Source organism: Fistularia commersonii, chromosome 17 (assembly GCF_037954325.1).
Source record: "Fistularia commersonii isolate RoL2024-O1a breed Wild chromosome 17, RoL_Fcom_v1.0, whole genome shotgun sequence".
Lineage (NCBI taxonomy): Eukaryota > Metazoa > Chordata > Actinopteri > Syngnathiformes > Fistulariidae > Fistularia > Fistularia commersonii.
The window spans coordinates 13,567,285-13,592,239 of NC_141300.1; the positions used below are offsets into that span (position 1 = coordinate 13,567,285).

Here is a 24,955-nt window from a genome sequence, read left to right on the forward strand (position 1 = left end):
TAGTTTTTCAGTTAGTGTTTAAAAGATTCACCCAATGATGTTTCATCAAAATCAACTGCTTTATCTGCCGGCAGCTACAACAGCATCTCAGGAGACTCTGGATGACGTTCCCTTTGGTTAGATATCAATATAATCATATGGTTGAGATGATTTCAGTCAACTAGTGAAAGAGATGTTGTGATCTACGTTTGCTGTTAACATATTCAAACGTGCAAATCGTCGTCACAAGACATTCATATTTCCAAAAAGCACAGAATGATCAATATCTACTGTGCCGGTTTATGTGAGGGACCTGATAGATAGAGCAGGTCTCAACCAGCAGCGGTATGAAAGACACACACACACACACACACACACACACACACACACACACAGCTGAGATGCAAATCATCAATCAATCCGAGAAAACACATCAAGGGATGTTTATAGAAAATCTCAATCATTGCTATGCAGCAGAGGAAGTGAGGTCACACAGTTTCCTCCCCGCTTCATCAGACAGCACACGAAATAAACCGATTAAAAGGAATTAATCACGACCACAACTATCGTATCATTATTTTACTATCAATAATATATATGTTCATAAAGTGAACCAACGGGGATCTGAATGTTACTGTGGTCCAAACCGTCATATAGAGAGAATCTGATGGTTTCCCAAAATTTTATCAAAACGTCTTCAAACATCACCTGCATTCTGAACTAAAATAATTCAATTTAATTGAATTTCATTTCATTTCATTATTTCCACTGACCAGATCCTTTTCTAAATTACTTCCGTCTGCGCCGCTCGACTTCGGATCACGTGACCCGAGGTAGTTTTTTTTTTTTTTTTTTCGGTTATTTTGGGGGGAGGCTGCGTGGACGGGAGGTGACCCACGGAAAGACACGAGAAGAACCCACATCTCCAGAGAAGAAGAAAGAAAACTGCCCAGAAAAGACAACGTGGTGTTTTCTCCTTAAAGCGCGGTCATCCAGGTTGGTGTGTGTGTGTGTGTGTGTGTGTGAGAGAGAGAGAGAGAGAGAGAGAGTTAGTGAGTGAGTGAGACATGTATGTATGTGTGTGTGTTTGTGTGAGTGAGTGAGACGTGTGAGAGAGACAGACCGAGAGAGGGAGCGAGAGAGACATATGTATGTGTGTGAGTGAGTGAGAGAGACATGTATATGTGTGTGTGTGTGTGTGTGTGAGTGAGTGACATAGAGAGAGAGAGAGAGAGCGGCATATGTATGCTTGTGTGAGTGAGTGAGTGAGTGAGAGACATGTATATGTGTGTGAAAGACAGAGAGAGAGAGAGAGAGAGACATATGTTTGGGTGTGTGTGAGTGATTGAGTGAGTGAGAGAGATATTAGTATTTGTGTGTGTGTGAAAGAGAGAGCTAGAGAGACGTGTGTGTGTGTGTGAGTGTGTGTGTGTGTGTGTGTGTGTGAGTGTGTGAGTGAGTGAGAGAGAGTGTGAAGCTGTTCTCCATTTGATTGTGGTTTCTGAGTCAAAGGTGCAGCAGAGCCTCGGAGCCTGCAGGAGCCTGCAGGAGCCTGGAGGTCCTCAGAGGGTTCCCTCCTCCTCCGCAGAGCTAGTACCTGCAAGAAAAGCGCCGTGTTACGGGTCCCGTGTGCGACTGAGGCTGGCGGGGCGGGGGCGGTGGCAGCGGCGGCGGCGGCGGCGGCTCACCTGTAGTAGCTGGGCTTGAAGGGCCCGTGCTTTCCGACGCCCAGGTATCTGGCCTGCTCCTCCGTCAGCTCCGTCAGGTGAGCGTCAAAGGCGGGCAGGTGGAGGGTGGCCACGTACTCGTCTGCAAATACAAACATGGCGCGTTCTAGCGGGGGCGGCGCCGCCTCCGGCTCGGCGGAGGCCGATAAACCCACCCATTTTCTTGGGCAGCAGGTAGACGTCCTGTTTGTAGCGTCCTTCTGGAGCGCCGTGGAGCTCGATGAGGGCCAGAGCCTGGAGCGGCAGCCATGGAAATGAGACTTTGAGCTTCAATAATAGAACACACAGCAGCAGAACTCTCTGCTCTCACCTTTACACAAAGGAAGAAATGATGAATTATAATGGCTATTTTAATTTCTATCCTAATATTAAAGCATTGTCATGCTCTCTTAAGGCGGGTTTAGCATCTATATGTAGTATCTATAATCACTAAATACAGTGGCAGGCAGTGCATTTCACACTCAGGCCTTCAGTACTGCTCCATTCATCCCCTTAATAACTGTTTTATGGCCATGAAACTGTCAGTCTTTTTAAGATTTCCCTATTTTTCCTTCACCTTTTTGTTGTGGAGCTGTGTTTCCCTGCGCACTTGTTCACTAAGTTCTAGATCCACTCTGGTTTCACCCCGGAAAAGTTTTGAACACAACTATAATTGTGTTTGTGCAGCTTGCTACAGATGTAGCCTGCTAGCTCTGGCTAGTATGCTTTTTGACGATACAGTCAAAAGGCGTGTGACACAGTGACGTTAGTGTAGCCTCCTAGAAGGCCCTGGTGTCACAACTCAAAATCTGATTGGTTGAAGGAACACTTTCATTGACATTTATTTTTCGCCAGAGCGTCTGTGATTTGGATACTACTGGTCTCGGGGGCAGATTTCTTTGAATTTGACCCTGCCTGGCAAAAATTAACAGCTGAAATTTGATTGGTTAAATGCTTTTTGTTCAATGAAAATACATGTCTGGAAGCTGCACCGCCAGGGAAAAAGCTATGAAAAGAAACAGACTTACCTTTTAAGCAGATTCGAGATTCAAAATATGATTAAGTTTCAATTGTAATTAAAATCAGTCTGTGATTCAGATTTTTTTTCAGGCCAGCAGGGAAGGCCTTGCAGGCCCTGATGGCCCACCACTGACTAAATGTAGTATCTGCATTGCTGAATGACAGAGTGTTTGATTGTATATCTCGATGCATCGCCACTGAAATGTAAGCACCGGGTGCAGATGTTAATACCTGGGTTGTCGCGGTGACGGAGAGGACAAAGGAGGGAACTGTGGAGCAGCTCAGATTCAGAAGTCTTCCCTGAGGAGACACCAAGCATTCAGGAAGAGCAGCTCCCTGTCAGAACTGTCAGACAAGCTGAAGACAAACTATTCCTCTGTTTTGGGACAGCACGAGTTAGATGTTCTGGAGATAAAGTCAGACTGAGATGGTTTGGACATGGACAGAGGAGGGATGGTGAAGATCTGGGCGGAAGGATGCTCAGGTTGGAGGAGATCAAGATGAAGACCAGAGAGGAAGTTTATGGATAGAGGGGAAGAGGACAGGGAGTTAGTTGGTGTGAGAGGAGGAGGTTAGATGGAGGCAGATGATTGGCTGTTGAAGACGTCTTGTGTAGCTTAGGTGGCGACAGCACGGCTGCACACTCTGGTTTGCTTATTATCTAGAGTTAACATCTCCTAGTTCTCCTAGCTACTCTGGTTGTGGTCCTGAAGATAGCGGCATCTCCACCTCAGCCAGCAGGACTATCCTCTTCCCGTCCGGCCAAATGACGTGGTCCGTCTCCGGCCTCACGTGCTCCCACCTCAGATCTGCAGCCCGAAGACCTGCCTGAGGAACAGCAGTAGATGTTTGCCACATGTCATCAGTTTCATGATGATACACACACACACACACACACACACACATCCTCACCAAGTCTATCTCGGTGTTGGAGTGACCCATGTTGCAGACGATGCAACCGTTCTTCATCCTGTCCAGATGTTCCCTCGCTACCACATTCTTGTTGCCTGCAGAGAACATGCATGTTTTTTTTTGAAGCCGTGATGGAGATGTTCCTTCATGGTAACACCGGGGATGAAGGTCAGAAGATACCCGTGCAGGTGACGACCACGTCGACCTGCTTGACGACCTCGGACAGTCGGACCACCCTGAAGCCGTCCATGCTGTGAACATCGGAAGATCTCTTTATTTCATCAACTTTGGAATTCCACTTCGAAATGTCTTCCGCTCAGAGCTCCATGAAGTCCTACCAGGCCTGCAGCGCGCAGATGGGATCCGTTTCGGTGACGTACACCACGGTGCCCAGGGCCTTCAGAGCAGCGCAGCAACCTTTGCCCACCTACCAGGAGGAGGTGGAGCGGAGAATCGTAGATGTGGTAATTGTACAGCACGCTTATGTATGCTTAGACTTCTTCTGCCCATCGCTCACCTCGCCGTATCCACACACCAGCACCTGTTTCCCACCGAACATCACGTCAGTGGTCCTCTTCAACCTGAGAACAGAGGTGGACCGTCAAGGCGATCGTGTCTTCTCCGTGTGCGTTCGGAGGGCCTCTCCGTACCCGTCCAGGATGGACTCCTTGCAGCAGTACAGGTTGTCAAACTTCTGCTTGGTGACGGAGTCGTTGACGTTGATGGCGGGAACGCACAGCCGGCCGGCCTTGGAGAGCTGGTACAACCTGAGACGAGGGCGGAGAACGTTGCGTGAAACCTGACAAGACCCGGGACCTCCCCAGACGGACATCGGCGTGAGAAGAAACCGACCGATACACTCCCGTGACGCTCTCCTCCACGATCCCCTTGATGCTCTTCAACAGTCCCGGGTGCTTCTTGTAGATCCAGTGGGTCAGGTCTCCGCCATCATCCAGAATCTGACAGAGAAAATTTTGCATGCAGAGAAGCGAACCCAACAGAACATCACTCCAATATCAGATCATCTCAGCCTCATCGTGCAGAGGTCCTCCGGTGTTGTGATCATGGTACCGTGTTGGGCTGCCAGATGTCTGCGCCGACACAGCGGTCGAGGCACCACCAAAAGTCCTCCTCTGACTCGCCCCTCCAGGCGAACACTGGGATGCCTGAGGGGGGAAGCAGAGATGAAGAAGCGGGGGGGCGCGTTCGGGAAAGTGAAGCTGCGAAACCGGTTCAGCACCTCCTTCGGCCAGGGCGGCGGCCACGGCGTTCTGGGTGGAGAAGATGTTGCAGGCGGCCCAGCGACACTGAGCCCCCAACAGACGCAGAGTCTCAATCAGAACCTGCAGTGCAAACACAAAGACTGGTGTGAGGCAGAAGGAACGTTTGGAACAATGAAGGAACGCTGAGGGAGGCGGGATCCCGAAAGTATCTCCTGCTTGGTGGTTGAAATCCGCTGCTAGCAAGAACCTTTATTAGCCCTGTTGTTAGCTCTTCTTAGCAGCTTGTGTTAGCTTTTGCTATCTAGGCATTAGCATCAAGTGCTAAAGGTCAACAGTCCAGAGCAATGGAGAGTGCGGAAAAGAGGTAAAGAAACTGGTTGAAGGAGGTTGGAATGGGTGGAGAAAACTGTCAGGGGGGCTATGAGATAGAAAAATATCAGCCAGAATCAAAGAAAAGATGTATAAGACGGTGGTGAGACCAGCGATGCTGTATGGTTTGGAGACAGCTGCACTGAAGAAAAGACAGGAGGCAGAGCTGGACGTCGCAGAGATGAAGATGCTGGGAGTGACCAGGATGGATAGGATCAGGAATGAGTCCATCAGAGGAACAGCACAGGTTAGATGTTTTGGAGAGAAGGTCAGAGAAGCCAGGCTGAGATGGTTCGGTCATATACAGAGGAGGGATAGTGACTATATTGGTAGACGGATGCTGGGATTGGAGCTCCAAGGCAGGAGGTCTAGAGGAAAACCAAAGAGAAGATTTAAGGATGTAGTGAGAGAGAATATGAAGTTAGTTGGTGTGAGAGAGGAGGATACAGAGAATAGGGTTAGATGGTCAAGGTTGATTGGCTGTGACGACCCCTGAAGGGAAAACCCAAAAGGAATAGAAGAAGAAGATCTATGCACTAGCATGTTTTATCCATCTTTTATGCTCTCCAACCCTTTATTATTATTATCATTATAATCATCCACTTTGTATTCTCCATACCAAGAAATAGTTCACTATCCATCAGCCATGGCTTTCCCATATTATCCAAAGTGGAACATGTAGTCGTTAAAATCTATGAAGCATATTTATCACAGAATATAATTTAGTGCTTTATTGTTTTTTTATGAATTTACCCCTATTGAAGTGTGTGTGTGTGTGTGTGTGTGTGTGTGTGTGTGTGTGGGCTGAACTCACTGCTGTCTGCGCAGTAACATGTGTGCACCCCACCACTTTGGCTCCGGCCAGAGGCTTTTCTCCCCCGGCCGTTTTCCTCAGAACCATCAGCGCTGGCATTTCTAAACAGACCATCCAGTTCCAGAAGCATAATTGAAAACAGATTTTAATGAAGCGATATGTCGATCGTCATTTGAGATTCTCCGGAGCTGTCGCGGCCCGAGGCCTGTGCCACACACCTTGCTCTGCCATTTCAATCTCTCTCCGTCCAAATTCGGCCTGTTTGATGCTTTTGATGCAGAAGTCGGAGAGGCCCTGGGAAGTCTTCTGAGGTTTCTCTCTGGGAGAAGACTTGTCCTCCGAGTCGTCGCTGCACGCTGCAGACATCATTGTACATCACAGTGTCATCTGCAAACACTTTATCGCACATGTGCGATGCAGTTTTGTTTCTTTGTGTAAATGACGATGATGTGGGTCTGTACATTGGATGTTCGGGTTTGGTCATTTCCAAGTACAATTTTACGAAGCACCAGTACAACAGCGTGAAAAGAAGGTAGCGGTCATGAAGATTGGATGAGTCAATCTTGCGTTATGGAGTCGGGCTGAGGCTGAATCATCTGGATACGAATAGTGAATGACCACGGTGGAATGTTTCTTTAGTCATTTAGACCAGTGGTCCCCAAACCCCGGGCCGCGGACCAGTACCGGTCCGTGGATCAATTGTTCCCAGGCCGCACAAGAAACAATCAATTATATCTGTTGGATTTCTTATCTGAGTCTGAACAATCTTTATTTTGAAAAATCTTTTATTTTGAAAAATGACCTGAATCTCTCTGTTGCACCTTGGTCGCTTGAGCACCAAAAATGTAACCCAGAAGCAAGCAAAAGGAGTAAAAAACAGATGTCAGATGGAAAGTTTCCGGAAAGGTGGATCTACACAGTGGATTAATGTTTATTATTAGTAGTCTACGTGTACCACCCCCCCCCCCCCTCGCGCCGCGCTAAAATTGTAAAGCGTTGACCGGTCCGATAAAAAGGTTGGGGACCCCTGATTTAGACGACAACATTGCGTATCTTATTCCGTAGCTGTTTTCGAATAGTTGCCCGCGCAGCTGGTAACGTTCTGAACATGTTCTCTGCGCACAGTGTACCGTAGGAAACACATGGTGCATGCTGTACACATGACAGGTCACACTTCCTGTCGGGGGGCAACAACAAACAGGGGAACCAAAGCGAGTGTAAACGTCAACAACGGCGAGGCATGGAGTACTTGTACGGAACAGTGATGAGGTGGAGTGACTGCTTGGAGTGACCCTGAACTACAGTTCCAAGAGAAAGTAGAGTCCTCCAGAGTTTTCTGGAGTCAGCTCTGGAGTCATGGACTGTCAACCCGATCAATTTTGTCATGTAAACGGGTCTCGATGAGGTTCTGGGCTGTATTCTTTATTAAAGGTTGTTGTTGGGAGCCAGAAAAGGGTTCTAGCTTTCAGACCTGGAGAAGTTTAGTTTTCCCACCCTGTATGTTGACTGATGCTCCATGCCAGAGTCCAGGTGGCCTTTTCTGAACTGTTGACGCTTTGATAAACGTGGTGAAGAACGATCAGGGAGCCGATTCTGAACAAATTAGTCTCAATTCTTCAGATGATTTTCTCCCTTCAGTTGAGCTCAGGCATGTAGGCTAATCCCCAGCGTCTGCGCTCCTGGTGCTGCAGACGCTGGATCCAGTTGTATGTCAAAGACATAACACGACCTAAGTGTGTGTGTGTGTGTGTGTTGTTTGTGTTTTGTCCTGTACCTGAACTGTAGCTGTCAGTCGATGAGTGTGAGATGGACCGAGGCAAAGAGCTGCGCCCCACCTCGTTGGGGCACTTGATGAACTCTCGCTTCTGTTCAGAGAACTGGATTTGCTTAAGGGCACAAAAAAGACACAAGCGGTCAGAGGGAGGTTGGCCGTCACCACATCAGTGGTACTTCTCCTGGACTTGCTGGGTGCACAGCCCCAGATGCAGCAAGCAGAGCGGTACCACCAAGAGTTGTAAGGGGCAGTGTCCCACGGTATGCTCAACCAGTGAAAGCAGCAGAGAAGACAACATGGCATAAACATAACCGAGGCGAAGGATGTGCTGCCTCTTTCTTTGAATGTACGGCATCCCCAGCTCCTGCACCGGCGCCATCTTTATTGTCCGGAACTTGGGCGAGAACCACTGCACTGCCCTCTTGTGGAAATGTTGCTGAACTGTCATGTCAATGTGAAGCACGCATGACATACGTGGGCAGTGACATTTGACAACATTTGAAATGGACAAGCCTATTTTACACACAACCTGAGGAGAAATGAGCCCGCAGCCACAGACGCTCTCATTTTAAATTTGCTATCATGCTACTTATCATTCTCCCGCCGGCCCCGCCTCTCCTTCCCAAACTCAGTCTTGGGTGGTGTAAGCAGATTACCAAACTGAAGCCTCCTGACAGGGCAGGTCGACAGAAAAAATAGATTACCCGACAGGAAAAGCCCGAGCAGCGGATCTACCAAAGATGTGAAGCAGCCTGGAAGTAGCCGAATTCATACGACACCACCTCCAGCAGGTCTGGAGCGGGTGAGGTAGCGGATCAGGTGAGCACGTTGTGTCCGAAAGACGTCTCCACCCGCTGAAAAACCAATGCCTTTTAATTTGATCACCTTAGGCTCGCCGTGCATGCAGAAACATCTCACTGTAAATGTCACCGCTTCTGAGTTTGTGCTAGTTTCTCTGCATTCCACTGGAAATTTCTCAGCAACTCCAGAGTGACAGTGCAAAGATGGAGTTCAGAAGCCGCCTTTGGCTCCACAACTGGTTCTTCCATGCAGTCAAGTCAGCCCGCGTCCTGCTCTGTATTTTCACCTTCAAGGTCGGCCCGTCGTAAAACCAGGCTCGTCAGTCTTTGCTCATAATAGTAAAGGATAGAAACGCCGTCCAATCAGGTTTGTCGCAAGATGAGGATTATCGTAATATCCGGACGATAAGCCGTTCCTTTTTTTCTCACGCTTTGAACGCTTAAACCAGGTGGGCCCAATACGTCGATCCCCATCTACCGGTCGATCGCAAAGGTAGTGTGTGTAGACCGCATGGCATTAAACTCACTGTGAAATTTGTCACTTGACTGGCAGTCGGTCCGTCCAATCTGACCTTTTCTGACACAGACGTCACTGCGCATGTGCACATAACGGCGCGTTCTAGCAAGCTAGCGAGTTAGCCTCCAATTTATGTCTTCTAAACTTACTGGTATAAAAATGAGTGAGGGAGCTGCACCAAGTAAAAAGACTAAAATATATCACTTTCAATGGGAGGTAGACTTTTTTTTTTTACTATGTCATTTTCAAAGTGTGTTTGCCTCATCTGCCGGTCTGCCATTGCTATACGGAAAAAGGGAAATGTGGAGCGGCATTTTCAGACCGTTCATAAAAACGACAGCACTGGCTTCCCTCTGAAAAGTGAGCTTAGAAGAAGGAAGGTGAAGGAACTAAAATCCCATCAGTCAGGACGGCAGTCATTTTCCTCACAGCTCACTTCAACTATGCTGCTGACTCCAATCTAGTCATCAGAATAAGGTATTTACCAAAAAAGTACTGTCTTGTAGTGTGCAGTAAGGGTTCGTGCAGTTCTGCAAGATCCACAAACATTTATTGTGTTAAGTATACTCAGTAGATATACAAATAAATATATATTCAGCATTTTTAGTGGCGGTAGATCATTTTCACATGGTCATTTGAAAAGTGGCTCACAGGGAGAAAAAATGTGGGCAACCCTGGTTTAAACGATGATGCGGCTAAATTTATGGATTTTTTTGAGGCTATCGAGCTTCATTCGGCCAAAACATTTAGCCTCGTCACATCGGACCGATGAAATTACCGTGAAATTCTGGGGCTGTTAAATTCCGACACTAAAGAAGACGAATTTAATGGTTTTAGTGTGCAGAAGGAAGACGCAGATCGCAATCAGCTGGAGTAGGACAAAGCAGGGATAGAAAATGGATGGATGGACGTACTTTTCCTTGCATTACTTATCATTAATCTTTTTTATCGGCCCTGTTCGAGATGCTGTTCGGAAAAAAGCATCTCCAGCACATATATGTGGAAGTTGCCGGTATCTGTTTAATCAAAAGTTAGAAAAAATGTTTCTGTGTAAATATCCCATATTACAACATAGACAAGTGCGGCCTATATATGTACACATATATTCATTTGCTTATTTTTCAGGTGCGCTCAGTAGTCTGAAAAATACATTTTTGGACGCTGTCTTCATGATGATTGATTGATGATATGCGATAATTCATGCGCTGATTCTTGAATCTGCCCCAAACTGACAGTGAGCTGCTTTGCAAAGACCTCGGCAGCAGTGGTTAAAACACACAACAATGAATTTGTCTTCCAGGTCGTCCGCGCTCAGTACAGTCGCTCGGCCAAACTGGTTTTACGTGCCGCTCGCCCCGACCGCCGCTTAATGTTTAACACAAAAGGAAAATGAGCCGCGTCGTGGGAACACACCCGATGGTTTCGACGGAGATCTGATGGGGCTCGAATTCCACCGATCTGCTCTCGGTCATCATCTCGCTATGAAAAGCTCCAAATCCGAGACGCGTCCCGTCTAAAGCGGGAGTTTCTGTCACCGAGAGAAAAGTGGAAAAAACCCCAAAGACGGCAACTACTCCACGGCGGTGATACCTTAATGCAGATGGACTGCACGGCCTCCTGCTCCTTGCTCTTAACTAAGCTCACCAGGCTGTACATCTTCTTCATGTCGGCAGAGCGTCCGGCTCCGAGTGACCGCACAGAACGCCTGCCGCTAAACTGCAGGCTGTTGGCAGGGTCGACCGGGAGACGTCACGCCCACGGCCGACGGCCCAGGTGACCGGGAGAGAGCGAGAGAGAGAGGGAATAAATGTGGCCTTTGTGCAGACCGGGAGACCTGGCCTCTCACCCTCTCCTGGAGACACCTGCCGATTCACAGAAAAGGGCCTCCTTTGTCCACCGGACAGACGATTTAAACGCGCAAGCCTCTATTATAAGTCTAAAAAACACACTTATCTGTGATGAGGAGGAAGAATGTGCAAGGCGACAGGAAGTAGTTCTCGAGAAATTAACCGCTGTCAGCGACATGGAGGACGGAGGGACCTCGATTCCCTATATGTTGTATTTTGCTAAATATCGAAAGGTCGATAATTCAATCCGATGCACTGGCGGTGTTTTAAATCCCCTAAAATACAAACATAAAGTTTAACATCTTCATGTGAACTACGGCAGAGGAATAGTCGTAAGAAGCAAATCAGAGCTCAAGAAGTCGTACTTCTATTTTAATGTGCACTGCGATGTTGAAATATAGTGCCTTCCAGTACGTGTTTAAATCCACACTGACCCGCCAGGGGGATAAACTGCATGCACAGCGTGTGTGTGTGTGTGTGTGTGTGTGTGGGTGGTCAAACATTCACATAGCGGCTAAACTCATTAACAACCTGAGTGGATGCAGATGCACGTCTCCTGCATATAAGCGCCCTCTCGGTCAGGAGGTGGGCCGTCCTCCCTGCTCACCATGGCCGTCTTCAGGGCCTCGGCGACAAGGTCGTCCGCCGCCACCTCTGACACGTCGCCGCCCTCGCCGTCCCGGCCCTGAGGCGCCCATCTGCTCTCCGCCGCCTTCAGCATCTGCAGCAGGTCAGGGCCGGATTTAGCGGCCTGATCTTTGGCGCTCTCCTCTGACGCACAAACATCCCGGCCCACATCAGCTCCCCGCTCCGCTCCGGGTCCAGGATCCTCCTCGGGTGAAGACGGGTCCTCCAGGGACCCCCCCGACTGTCTCTTGTCGTCGGCCATGACGGGAATCGGCCCGTCGCGCAGCCGATGTGACAGCGACGGCTCGGCTCCCCGCACCTTCACGTCTTATAGCTCCTCCCGCGGGGAGTGTGTTTACTCCAAACACGGGCAGTTGGGTTGCTTTGACTAAACACGAAGTGGATAATTAGTCCTGCTTGCAGTTGATACAGTGTAAATACCAGGGTGAGCGGCGCTGCTTGTTGACGGAGAGGAAAATGTAACCAGGCTAGAATGAAACACCGCGCACCGCTGCCAGATCTTATCCCGGAGACTGGACCCGGAGGTCAGGCCTTCGGGTGAGAGGTGAAACACCTCCGAGGAACGACTCGTCACGACGGGATGCGACGACAGGCTGCGACCCGGCCGGTTGAGAACCAAAGCAGAGTATCGAGAGGCGAAGGAGCCGTGGGGTCCCGAGGGGTTTCCGGCGAGTTGTTGTTTCTGTGTTGTCTTTGAAAACACTGCTTAAAATAAAACGGCTGCACAAATGTAACCCAAACACGAGATGTGGCTGTTTGCGTTGGACCCCGCCATCATCAACAGAGGCTCCGTGCTGACGGGACACCGCTGGGAACAACAGGACAAGGCCACATGCATAAGCACACACACTGAAATTTTGCACTAAACTACTAAATCTTCATCAATAAGATCCTCCCTGCAGTTCGTCGTGAACGACCGAGCCCAAATGATCTTCATTGTCACAGGTTAACATGATTTATGTGCAAATGACATGGACCAGGATTGTTTGCAAATGACCTTGTGATATATAATGAGAGCAGGGGGCAGGTGGAGGAACATCTCCAGAGGTGGAGGTGTGACCTGGAAAGGAGAGGAGAGGGATGAAGGTCAGCTGCAGCAAGACAGAATGCATGTGTGTGGATGAGAGGAACCCCAAGTGGATTTGTGAAGCTACAGAGAGTGGACGCTTGGGAGGTGGAGGATTTCAAGTATTGCCGTCCAGAGCGACAGAGAGGGTGGAGAAGGCAGGAGCCAGAGCTGAAGATGTGGATGAGGGAGTCCGTTAGAGGGCCGGCAGACATCACTAACTTCCCTCTGCTTCTCAGATGCACAGATCTGGATGAAGAAGCCGCTCAACGCAGACTCCTGCAGTTGGCTTCCGCCTCATGTTTCAAGACCTCAGAGGAAGCGGGCATCTCATTGGCCAGTCCGGGTCTGCTGTCGCCTCTGGGATGTTTTCACGCCCGGAGGCACCAGTGGGAGGTTTGTCCTTTCATCACTAGAGGGCAGGATGTTCCCATAAAGTCCAAACAGGAAGCTCGGCGGATTCAATTGAATTGTCACTGATGGAGTGACTGGAGAGATCAGGATCAGCCCATGACATCAGGTCCGGTATATATACATATATATGTATATGTGTGTGTGTCTATGTACACATAGTTATATGCACGTTTATGTGTATGGAGGTATAAATATATATATATATATATATATATATATATACACACACACACACACATATATATATATATATATATATATATGCAGGTGAATGTGTGCGTGTGTGTGCGCAATTGGCAGGATTTCCATTTTCTTTGTTTTGTTGCAATATATTTATACGTATTAAATATCATTTTCTATACATTTTTATATTTCATTTGATTGTGTGTGTGTAGTGTGTCTGTATGTTGTGGTTGGATTGTTGGTCCAGTCCACAGTAGTAGTTATGAGTGTGTATATGTCTGTGTGTGTGTGTGACAGAAGCTGTTCACCAGCCTGCTGGTGGACCTGAACCTTCTCCCAGAGTGAAGTGAAGTGAAGGTCCGGGTTGGAGACCGTGAAGGATCTTACTGAGCTCTTCTCCTGGGAGGCAGGAGAGGTTTGCTCCTCCAGTCTACTCCATCTTGTGTCTGTTGGCCGGGAAGGACTTCAGTTTCTTCCTAGCAGTGATTTTGCTCTTGTGTGTCGACTTGCAGCAAAGTATATAATTGTCGGTGCAGCGGTCGGCACTGCTGCCTCAGAGCCAGAAGGTCCCTGGTTGGAGACTCCATGTGTGGAGTCTTCATGTTCTCCCCGTGTGTGTGTGTGTGTGGGGTTCCTCGGGGTTCTCCAGGTTCCTCCCACGACCAAACACATGCAGGAGGTTAATGGAGACCCTGTATTGTCCAGACATGTGAATGAGAGGGTGAATGGTTGGTTGTCTCTATATCTGTCCCTGTGATTGGTCCAGGGCGAACGCCGCCTCCCGGCCAATCACAGCAGGGATAGGTTGGCGCCCTCTCCGCGAACATGACTGAAGGATAAGTGGTGTACATGGCGAATGACTGAATGAATGAAATTATAATATCAATGTGACGACCAGGACACACGCAGAGATATTTGCTTGAAATAAAACCTGACCTATTCGCGATGAAAACGGGTTGTTGCAGTTTGAGGAACCTTATTGATTCCTGCCCGGCAGCTGAGAAGTTCTCCCCGCTGAGCCTTTATGTAAGGTGAAGCCGGTCCATGCAGAGAGTGTGAAAGGATACAAGCTGAAGGGTTTCCAGAGCGATGGGCTTCTGTTTCACGTATTTGGCACAGAAAACTTCACTTTAAATTCACTTAATTTAGATTGAGATATTTCCCAGTGAGGAGTTCCACCTCGGTGCTGATGGTCATTAGCTGCTCCTCTCATCGTGCAGCGCTTCGCTTCAGCACTAACAAGATTAATAGTGAGCGAGACGCTTTCCGACAAAGACAATGACACCGTTCATTCTGGGACGTTGAGATACATTTTATTACGCTTTATTGGGGAGCCATGGAAACATGTGGGTACATGAGGGAAGAGTGGAGCATCTGGATACATGTCACGTTTGGACTACATCTTTCTGTAATACACCGAGTCCACTACCGTACATCTAATCACGCAGGAATCACACACACAGTTGATGCTGCACGGTTCTGACACATCGTTGGCCCGGAGGACCTGGAGAATCTGGAGAACCTCCGCAGACACACCGCTGCACAATATGGGGATCGACGCCCCTCCACTGGTGAGGGGAGTTTGCAAAGGAAAGAAGAAGCCTCTGGGATGAGAGGAGGAACGTCTTGGAGGAGAGAAATCACAAGATCTGGAGAAACTTCACAGACGTACACACACACACATACACACACACACACAGCACAATTCTTCTCAAACCAAGGACAGATTATTTTTCAGGACACAGTTAGCGCCATATCATTAGCGGAGTTAAGGTGAAAGACAACAAGCAACGCACGGCGCAGAAGGAGCCGAGAGGAGAACACGCCAGGCCGAGGAGGACTCATCTGGAGCTTCTCCGTCCAAATCGTTTGCATTCGCACACTATGATACAATGCCTCGTCAATAGTTGAAGTTTAGCTAACGTCACGGTCAAAGTAGGTATCTCAAACTCACACGCTAATTGGATATCGTCGCTTATATTTCCGTCATCACGTTTCCCGCCTAGACCTTCACCGCGCCGTGCGTATTTTCCTGTACTGGCACATCAGCAGGTGCTTGAAGGTGTTTTTGAAGGTGGTGTTGCAGAGGGCGTAGCAGGCCGGGTTGATGGTGCTGTTGATGTAGCACAGCCAGTAGCCAATGGTCCACAGGGAGTTCGGGATGCAGGTGGAGCAGAAGGTGGTGATCAGCACCATCACGTTGTACGGCGTCCACGTGGCAACGAAGGCCACCAGGATGGCCATGATGGTGCGCGTCACCTTTTTCTCCCTGGAGTTGATGCTCTTCTTCTTCCACCTGGCCACGGCGCTCTGCTTCGTCACCTGACGGCGCAAATAGCAGGTTAGAGGTGGTTTCCAACACCACATTATCGATCTCCCTCCTCATCGGCTCTTGGCTTACCTTCAGAAGCGTCTTGGCGACCAGGCTTTGCCGGTCTGTGGCCGAGGTCTCCGGGGACGGAGGCTGCGTTTGGTTGGCCTTGCCGTCGCCTGATAATCCCTTGTCCTCTGAGGCGGGGGCGTCGCTGTCCTTGGAGGTGGAGGCGTGGATGCTGTCCGCCCCGGAGCCTGCCCCCACGGGGTTTTCTTCAGTGCAAGGTCCACTTCCGTTCTGCTGCTGCAGCATCTCCTTCCGGGCTCCGCCCCCCCGGTGCTGGCCTCCTCTGGCAACGTCCTGGTTGGCGCAGCCGTCTTCGTGACTGTTAGAAGGACCTTCCCCCAAACTATTGCCAGAAGGCTTCCTGCTGTCTCGTCTCATTCGGCTCCGGCTGGCCCTCGATATGCGCCAGTACAGGTAGATCATGATGGCCACCGGCAGGTAAAAGGCCGCGATGGCGGTCCCAAAGGTCACCGCCGGATTGGAGAAGAACTGGATGTAGCACTCGCCGGGAGGCACGGTTCTCCCGCCCACTATGAACTGCCAGAACAAGATGGCCGGAGCCCACAGGATGAAGGACAGAACCCAGGCGGCGGCGATCATCAAGCCCGCCATCTTGGTGCTACGACGCGCCGGGTAGCTGAGCGGCTTGGTGACGCAGAAGTAACGGTCGAAGCTGATGATGAGCAGGTTCATGACCGAGGCGTTGCTGACCACGTAGTCGACAGCCAGCCACAGGTCACACACCAGCGCTCCCAGGGGCCAGTAGCCAATGACGATGTAGACGGTGTAGAGATTCATGGAGCAGATGCCGATGATGAGGTCTGCGCAGGCCAGGCTGAACAGGAAGTAGTTGTTGACAGTTTGGAGGTTTCTGTTTACCTTCAGAGAAACAACATGAAACGCTCTCTCATACACATGTACTGTATATACGTCCAGTGGATTCATCGTGCGGCGGTCCCTGAAGATACGAATTCAATTCATTGCAGAAGTAGGTTCGTACGTTGATTTTTCGTATCGTAAATGAATTTTCCCCATTTAGAATAACAGAAAACAAATGAATGAATGACTGAATCTCTTGTCATCGTCTACAGATGTCCGTTGCGATTATATTCACGTGGGATATCGGTCACACCTACACCGCGTTCGTGTTTCGCTTTTATTTCCACGCTTAATTTCCATAGAAAGCCTCTTTTGTCTGGGTTCACCACTTGCCCTGCCACTTGCTTTCTTTGGGCCCACAAAGATATAAAATTATGGCACACAAGAAATAGGAACATGACACAAGATATGCGTACTATACAAATTACCTGTTGCAGGAGGTCGCTTGGCGCGTACAGCACAAATTTCAAACTTTGATTCTGAATTGTTTTTCGTATTTCAAGGATAAAGTGCGGCCCACAGGTTTCTTTCTCACATGCACGGACTTAAAAAAAAAAAAAAAGCAAGGAAAAAATGAAAAAGGAACTTTGCAATGTATCTTTTGCTTCAAAATTTGAAAACAAAAGGATTTTTTGGATGAAAAAAAGTCTAGTGACATTGTTAAAACGATTTCTTTTCTTATTTCTATAAAAAATCCCCAAAACGATAACAAACAAAAAAAAAATGGGCAAAATTAAAAAGATTAATTTAATAACCAGAAAAGCTACTATTAGCCATTAGCCAATTTTCTAATAAATTCTACCGGCAATTTTTCCCACAGAGACAAGATTTTAACTCAACAATATTTTTAGGGTGTAATTTCATCAATGCTTTTTCAGTATTCATTTTTAATATTAATTGGTCATGTATTTTTTTAGAGGAACAGTTCACTACATATACGGATTTTTATAATTTCCCAGTTTACCTCCTTTACACTAAAACAAAGGAAAAATTAGGACTTGGTGTTACTTCTAGGTAATGATTTTACTGGTCCACCCCCCTTGACAACAAATTAGGCCGTATGTGGCCCCCGGACCAAAATGAGTTTGACATCCCTGCTGTAGACATTATGCATACAGCATATATTGTATACACTGTCGACACTCTACATACTATATATACTGTACATACCCTATATATTGTATAAACAGCAGGCACTGTGGTGTTTGCACTTGTTGTTTAGCGGTTGGATGCCAAACTCCATTTTATGTACTTCCACATGAGTGATGACAGTAAAGATGAATGTGATCTAATACAGAAATCCTTCTCATGAAATGTTGGAATAGGATGCTTGTTCTGCACACGGTTTCTCCAGCTCACGGTTGTTTTTTTGTGAACACGTCCAAACCTTAATGGAGAGCATGACCAGAATGTTTCCGACGACGGTGATCAGGCTCAGAACCCCGGCCACCAGGATGATGAGTACGATCTCCACGGTCGTGTAGGGGCTTTCGGAGAAGAGGCCGGCGCCGCCGCTGACGTTGGTGCTGCGTGAAGAATTCAGGGTTTCCATTCTGTCTGGTGTTAACTGTCCTCGCAGATCCACATGTTGCCGTCCCAGTCTGGAGAGAATAACAGAATCAGCAGTTTCTTTTCACGCATCGGGGCGGTGAGAATTAACTCCGGCGCTTATCTGCAGCCTGGTGCGACACCGGGCCGGCATCGGAGGGTTTATCCGCTTACGAGCTGGCCCGGGGTGTGAACGACTCACAGGTGAGCAAATAAAAGCAGATGCAGCTGTGTTTGTCTAAATGTGGTATCCTGCACCCTACTATCAAGAGAGCGCATGAAATAGACAGGAAGGATGCGTGGTAGTTATGTTGGAATTACACTGTACTTTTACCCTGACAAATCATATACAACATACATAAACTGTAACAGATGATATGGATGACAATTGTTTTTGCCTTTAATTTCACCGCAAGTCATAGTATATAGATCCATTTCACAGAATTCATTTCAGTTCAATTTAATTCAGCTCGATTCAGTTCAGTCAATTCAGCTTGTTTCAGTTCAGTTCAGTTTCATTCAGTTCAGTTCGATTCAGTTATATTCAGTTCAGTTCAATTTCATTCAGTTCAGTTCAATTCAATTCAGTTCAATTTCATTCAGTTCACTTCAATTCAGTTCAGTGCGATTCAGTCAGTTTAGCTAGATTCATTTCAGTTCAATTCAGTTCAATTTCATTCAGGTCACTTCAATTAGGTTCAGTGCGATTTGATTTAGTTCCGTTCAGTCAGTTTAGCTTGATACAGTTCAGTTCAATTTCCTTCAGTTCAGTTAAATTCAGTTCAGTTCAATTTCATTCAGTTCAGTTCGATTCGTTTCAGTTCAATTCAGTCAATTTAGCTTGATTCAGTTCAGTTCAATTTAATTCAATTCAATTCAATTCAATTCAATTCAATTCAATTCAATTCAATTCAATTCAATTCAATTCAGTTCAATTTCATTCAGTTCAGTTCGATTCGGTTCGGTTCAATTCAGTCAGTTAAGCTTGATTCAGTTCAGTTCAATTTCATTCAGTTCGATTGAAATTCACTTCACTTTTATTTATCCCCTAGGGAAAGTGATAAGAGTTGAATGAATGAAAACACAAACATTTTGCATAAATTTATCCATAAAAACACGCACACGCACATGCAAGGATCACAAGAGCCAGGCTGAAGAGAGACAGAGTTCCTCCGAAGGACTGACTTGTAACAAAATGGATCAGCGCTTGTAATGATGTAAAATGAGCTCCGGGCCATCACGGAGAATCACTCCGGACAAGGAGGACGTGTTATTTTCCCAGAAGCTTCTCTTCACCTAAATCCTAACTGACCTGGAAGTGTTAGCGCTGATCAAATGTGACCTGACAGGTGGGATAGCGGCGTGTAACCGGGCTACCTACACCTTCGGAGAGTTCATTTAAATTACCATTTGGCCTCGGAAGTCACAAAATGTCCTTTAAGAGAATTGTGACGTTACACAAGGGAGCCAACTCCAAAATGTCAAGTTGTTATCCTGATCCCGCCGGCGCAGATGACTCCTCCCTGGTAAGAGGAAGATAATGCCCGGTGCGAAATCTGGATTTCGGTTTCAGGAGCTACTTAATGAGTGTCTGCGATGTGAGTCAGATGTCCGAGGACACTTCGACAGAAGCCCGGCTTTCGTGTCAGGACGGAGGAGATTTTCTTACAATAATACATTTTAATTGTGGGCGCCTTTCTGAACCCGAGGTCCTCTCACAAAAGGTTAAGAAAGATAAAAAGAGGAACGGAGATCACGGAGTAAAAGCGGGTTTGACTTAAATCGAAGTATAAGAGTCAGCGTGTCTGGTGTCGGTGGGGTTCCAGAGCTACTGAGCACTCAGCATCCCATAATACTCAAGCGGGCAGAGGTAGCCGTGGATGAAGCGCAGAGGGGAGCGGCCAGTCTTCCCATGCATTTATAGGTGAGGGGCGACATTTTGACGGTGATCCTGGATTCTATGGGCGGCAGGTGGAGCTGCTGAAGGACTGGGGGATCTTCTCCATGGGGGTTCCAGTTCCGGAGGAACGAAGGGAGGTGCTACCACTGTCTAAGACGGGGGCGGACAATTATTTTGGCTGGCGGGCCACATTTCTTATACAATTTTAATGCGTGGGCCAACTAGGTATCATGGAAATTAAACGAAATGAAAATTTCGATTTAAATATTGACATTTTTTTGGCATTTTATTCCAATACTGAAATCATTAATGATGACGTAAATGGACCTACGTTATTTCATATGTAATCATTCGTACAAAATTAAACGAAAGGAAAAAAATTTGGAGTTTCTAAATTCAATATTGATTGAAAATCAAATAGCAAATACTTACGGGCCGTAAAATACCCGGGTCTGATCTTGGATGACACTCGGACGTTTTTGTACTTATGACCTTAAAACACTTTATAGCCTTGACTTTGACACTTTATAGTTTTATTTGTAATTCTTATTCGCCCCCATTTTTTTTTACTATTTATACAATTTCCTACTATTATTTATTATTGTTATGTCTTACTTGAAACTCTGGCACTACAATTTCCTTCGAGATAAATAAAGTTGTTTTTTTTTCTTAACCTGAGTGGTGGGAAGGATGGAGTTGTCAGTGTCGAAGGTGGAATTGGAACTTCTAAAAGAGCTGGAGGAGAACTGTGATTTGATCTCCAGGAGGCTTTCAGAAAGGGAGGAAGGTTTGGAGGAGAAAAGGAGCTGGGTGTCATCTGCGTAACGACGAAAGCCGATGATATCTACGGACGGCGTGGCATGGAAGTGATAAGCGGAAGAGACCCCAGAGTCGAGCCCTGGGGAACGCCAGCGGGGACGGGGGCGGAGTTCTCTAGCCGACGAATGGCCAAGTAACATCCTACCCCAACCCTCCCAAGGGAAGGTATTTCTCAGAACTGGAGGAGACATGGAGACATGAATCCCTCTCAGCGCAAATCAGAGGTCTCGGGGTGCCGTCAGGAAAGAACCCGACCAGCAAACACAGTCGGGTATCGGGTCTTTTCTTTGGTAGGTATCAGAAGGGCTGCTCCTGCATTCAACTCCAGGAAACATCAGGACAGGCCTTCACGTACGCGGCGCAAAACAATGTGATAAAGCGATCCGTTCTGATCAGAAAATCAATGTGAGGACTCTCAGATGAGAAGACGAGGGTCATCGCATACGGGTACAACCCTGTAAGTGACTCCATTAGGCCACATGATAACATCATACTGTACCTGAGAGATGTTTCCTTCCTGCTCTCACGGCCAAATGAAACTTCATTACTGCGTCCCTAACTCCATCACTTACTCATCAAAGACCCATTCTGGCTCTTTTCTGTGACAGATGAGAGGGAACGGCCACGCTAGTGTGTGTGTGTGTGTGTGTGTGTGTGTGTATGTGTCATGTTGTAGGAACATTAATCTGTTCACAAAGACACATTGTTTTCCCTTAATGCCACTCAGGAACCCCCCACCCCCACCCCCCACCCCCGGGCTGGGATCCTGGTCCGGGCAAATACGGGACTGGGCTTCTAACGAGGCCATCACACACACACACACACACACACACACACACACACTTCAGGTTTTGATCCTATTATGAATTTTCAGCCGCTTTTTCCGACCACTTTGAACATGTCGGTCTCTAATACATCATGACACCTTGATCCCCTCCGCCAAACACACACCATGACACGCACACACACACACATACACCTACACATACACACACACACAACTGGCTAAAACATACAACTTATCGATCCTGTGAAAAAGCTGTGTTATTTCTTAAGGGCAGCACAGTGGAGCAGAGGTTAGAGCTTCTGCTTCACAGCCAGAAGGTCTCCGGTTGGATTCCCACTGGGGGGCCTTCCTGTGTGGAGTCTCCATGTTCTCCACGTGTCTGCGTGGGGTACCTCAGGGTTCTCCAGGTTCCTCCCACACATCGTCCAGATGTATGAATGAGATGGTGTACGGTTGGATGTCTCTATTTACTGCATGAATGACAGAGTGTATTTGTCTGTATGAGAGGGTAATGTTGTATGACTGCATATCTCTATGTGACATATGAATATAATAGACAAGAATGGACCTTTAATTGTCCCACAAAAGGGGAATTTCAATAAGAGTGTGAATGGTTGGATGTCTATATTAGCGACCCTGTGATAGATCCAGGGTGAACCCCGCCTCTCGTCCGATGATGGTCGGGATAGGCTCCGCCCCCAATCACCCTGACCGCAGGATAAATGAATGAATGAATAAATTGCTCATTTTACTTCCCGTCTAGATCACGTGTCAAACTGAAGGCTTGCCGGCCAAATGTTGCCCACGGGAGCACCTCCAAAGGTCCGGTTATCTTAAAATAAAAAGACCATAAACTACATAAACTACCCAACGGATGACGGCATCCCGCCATTAAATTGCAGTGTATCCACATCAATGTGATTTTCAACAAGTTGAATTGAGAAATACAAATGATCCCTCAATGTCTAGGAAGAGAAAAGTTGATGCGGATGGAAGGCTGTCTCAAGAAAAATGGGAAGGTAAATACATGTTTGTGCTTCAAGGAGAAAAACCGGTATGTGTTTTGTGTTATGAGACGGTGTCGGTTGTCAAAGAGGACAATCTACGTTAGCATTTTGACACCAAACATTGAGCTATGTATGCCAACATTAGCCTTCCATTGTAAATGATCCAAAATGTTACATATGCATGTGCATAGATTCGATGCAAATGCAACAAATGTAACATTTTGGATTTTAATGAGTAATAAATTCACAGTTATTTAACATTAAGGAGTAGTTACATTCATTTTACATTACATTTAGTTACATTTATACTGTTACTGTTATATGTGGCCCTTAAGGCCAACCATTATGCAGACGTAGCCCTTGGAATTAAAATGAGTTTGACACCCGTGGTCTAGACAAAGCTGCAGCATATTTTACATCCAAGCCGTTTGAATATGATATTTTCCCATCTGAAAGGACGGCAGGCTGAGGAGCCTCAGCGGTGAAGAAGAGGAGAGAGGAAGGAGGGGATGGGATGGGGGAGGACTTGATTTTTACAAACCAGGCCGATATGTCCATCATCCGGTCACATGATTGCGTCTCTAAATCTGATCCGTATATCTGTTGCGGAAATATTGACAGAAGCATCAGAGAGCGCTTTTCCAGTCAGTGATAACTGGAGGGACTTCAGGGTCAGAGAGTCCCAGAGGAATTCACCTCCGTGAGCCTGTTATTTGTCCACGTACGGCCAACGGTGTACGCCGTTTTGTCAAGGCAGGCATGGATGTGTCACCGTGACATCAGTTATATGAAGAACACCCCCCCTCGCCGTCCTGGAAGGTACAGCTGATCTCCAGTGGGACCCGCTTGTGTGAAATGCACAAACAGAGAGGTGGGGGATGCGAGAGGGAAGCCGAGGGGGGCGAGGAATCCACGAACCGCTCTTTCGCGCTTAAACTTTTCGACAGAAAGAAGACAGAAACCTGAAGGTCTGAAGAACAACAACAACATCACGACTTGTCCGCCTGTCGGGAGGAGCCTCTGCGAGATCACAAGTCTGCCTCCTCTTAATTCAGGCTAATGAAACCTGCATTACTGGACCTGTGCGATTGTTATTCCTGGCTGCTGGAGATAGTCACCGAGACAAACAACGTTTCCCTGACAGGCGCACAAACATTTAGACAATTAGATCCCGCGGATGCGACGGCCCAGCCGGCGTTCCTCTCCAACGTCCGAGCGCCGCTCCTCCACGAGGGTCACCTTGGCTTTAGGATATCGCCACCATCTTTGACCTATCGCGGGCCGTCGTGTCACGAGTTATCGGCCGAAACCGTGGACTTGTTTGTGGAGTCAGGATGCGACGAAGGCAGAGCAAACAAGGGGACGTTTAATAAGAAGAATGAAAGGCGACCGCATCCGCACGGAACAGAAGGTCTGCTAGGCGACGCCGGTCCAGTGTGACTCTCCACAAGCGCAACGGCGAGAAGTGGGAAATGTCACATCGGCCTGAGCTCGGGCTTCGCACATCTGTGTAACAGGCAGCAGAGGAGGTCCGGAGCACAGGGGGGGCGGCGGGGGGGGGGGGACCCAGAGAAGGTAGAAGAAACTGAGACGAGATGAACGAAATAAAAAGAAAAGGGCTGTAAAAGAAAGAGGAGGTGTGTGTGTGTGTGTGTGTGTGTGGCTTGTGGGAGGGGGGAGGTGAAAGGGATTCCTCAGGAGCGGGGAGACGGGGGAATCCAGGCTGGGATCTGATGGCTGAACCCTCTGAGCTCAGCTCAGGTGCCTCCACTCATGGTTTCTACATACATTTTCTAGGTTTGGCTCCAATCACCTTTCTGATATAAAGTTTGTCGACAGCCGAACCGAGCTGCGGCCTGAGAGCTCAGGACCGGAGGGGTGATCAGGGAGAAAGTTTCTTTAAATGCTCCTTACCTGCAGTTGCGTGGTCAGCAGAAACCTTCAGAGAAGCCCGGTGTTTTTTTTTCTTCTTCTCCAGGATGAGGAGGAGGAGCTGATGCGCTTCAGTCCATGTCTCTGGAAGCACTGAAGCAGAGGGGAGCAGAGGAAAGTGGCCGCATGTGGATGTTGCTCCTCCTCTGACAAGAACCAGCCATGGTGCCATTGCGTGTGTGTGTGTGTGTGTGTGTGTGTGTGCGTGCGCGCACGTGTGTGTGTGTGTGCTCCCGTGTTAGACACTGACGGACGGATGAGGCGGGGCCACCGGAGCTATTAGTGACTGTCGTGTTGAATCCCCCGGAGCCAGAGTTGCAAATTTGAATAAACCGGCGACGGCAGGGACGGAGATGTTTGCTTCAGGACCATGGAGAGCCTCGGCCTCCTCCGCGTGATGTTGGGCGCCTCGTAGCTGCGGGTCATCGCGC

General features: G+C 47.9%; 2 protein-coding genes across 3 annotated transcripts; both read right to left on the minus strand.

The window, feature by feature from the left end:
• Positions 1-261: 261 nt before the first annotated feature.
• Positions 262-11,856, minus strand: LOC147225250 (S-adenosylhomocysteine hydrolase-like protein 1). Its single transcript, XM_086163344.1, has 17 exons — positions 11,569-11,856; positions 7,798-7,909; positions 6,242-6,379; positions 6,024-6,124; positions 4,858-4,960; positions 4,689-4,783; positions 4,470-4,576; positions 4,268-4,384; positions 4,135-4,198; positions 3,956-4,044; positions 3,798-3,868; positions 3,618-3,712; positions 3,435-3,533; positions 2,937-3,005; positions 1,862-1,940; positions 1,668-1,788; positions 262-1,576 (listed from the first exon to the last, which is right to left on the minus strand). Exons 1-17 carry the CDS (start codon positions 11,848-11,850, stop codon positions 1,570-1,572), a joined length of 1,749 nt encoding a protein of 582 aa, XP_086019470.1. The 5' UTR covers positions 11,851-11,856; the 3' UTR covers positions 262-1,569.
• Positions 11,857-14,562: 2,706 nt separating this feature from the next.
• LOC147225251 (muscarinic acetylcholine receptor M2-like) lies at positions 14,563-24,605 on the minus strand. 2 transcript variants are annotated; one of them, XM_086163345.1, is made up of 4 exons: positions 24,507-24,605; positions 17,919-18,132; positions 15,674-16,531; positions 14,563-15,594 (listed from the first exon to the last, which is right to left on the minus strand). In XM_086163345.1, exons 2-4 carry the CDS (start codon positions 18,081-18,083, stop codon positions 15,283-15,285), a joined length of 1,335 nt encoding a protein of 444 aa, XP_086019471.1. In that variant the 5' UTR covers positions 18,084-18,132; positions 24,507-24,605; the 3' UTR covers positions 14,563-15,282. The 2 variants fall into 2 exon arrangements, with proteins under 2 accessions (XP_086019471.1, XP_086019472.1); XM_086163346.1 differs by lacking the exon at positions 24,507-24,605 and having other exon boundaries at positions 15,674-16,523; positions 17,919-17,992.
• Between the last annotated feature and the right edge of the window lie 350 nt (positions 24,606-24,955).

What these genes read in the sequence shown, in the direction of transcription:
- LOC147225250 (XM_086163344.1), bottom strand. Translation starts at nt 11,850, where the DNA reads ATGGCCGACGACAAGAGACAGTCGGGGGGGTCCCTGGAGGACCCGTCT. An exon ending in GATTGAAATGGCAGAGCAAG is followed by an intron (nt 6,125 to 6,241) that starts GTGTGTGGCACA and finishes TGGTCTGTTTAG; the next exon opens with AAATGCCAGCGCTGATGGTT. An exon ending in AGCGTCACGGGAGTGTATCG is followed by an intron (nt 4,385 to 4,469) that starts GTCGGTTTCTTC and finishes CCCTCGTCTCAG; the next exon opens with GTTGTACCAGCTCTCCAAGG.
- LOC147225251 (XM_086163345.1), bottom strand. Translation starts at nt 18,083, where the DNA reads ATGGAAACCCTGAATTCTTCACGCAGCACCAACGTCAGCGGCGGCGCC. An exon ending in TGGTCATGCTCTCCATTAAG is followed by an intron (nt 16,532 to 17,918) that starts GTTTGGACGTGT and finishes GTTTCTCTGAAG; the next exon opens with GTAAACAGAAACCTCCAAAC. An exon ending in TCGCCAAGACGCTTCTGAAG is followed by an intron (nt 15,595 to 15,673) that starts GTAAGCCAAGAG and finishes TTGCGCCGTCAG; the next exon opens with GTGACGAAGCAGAGCGCCGT.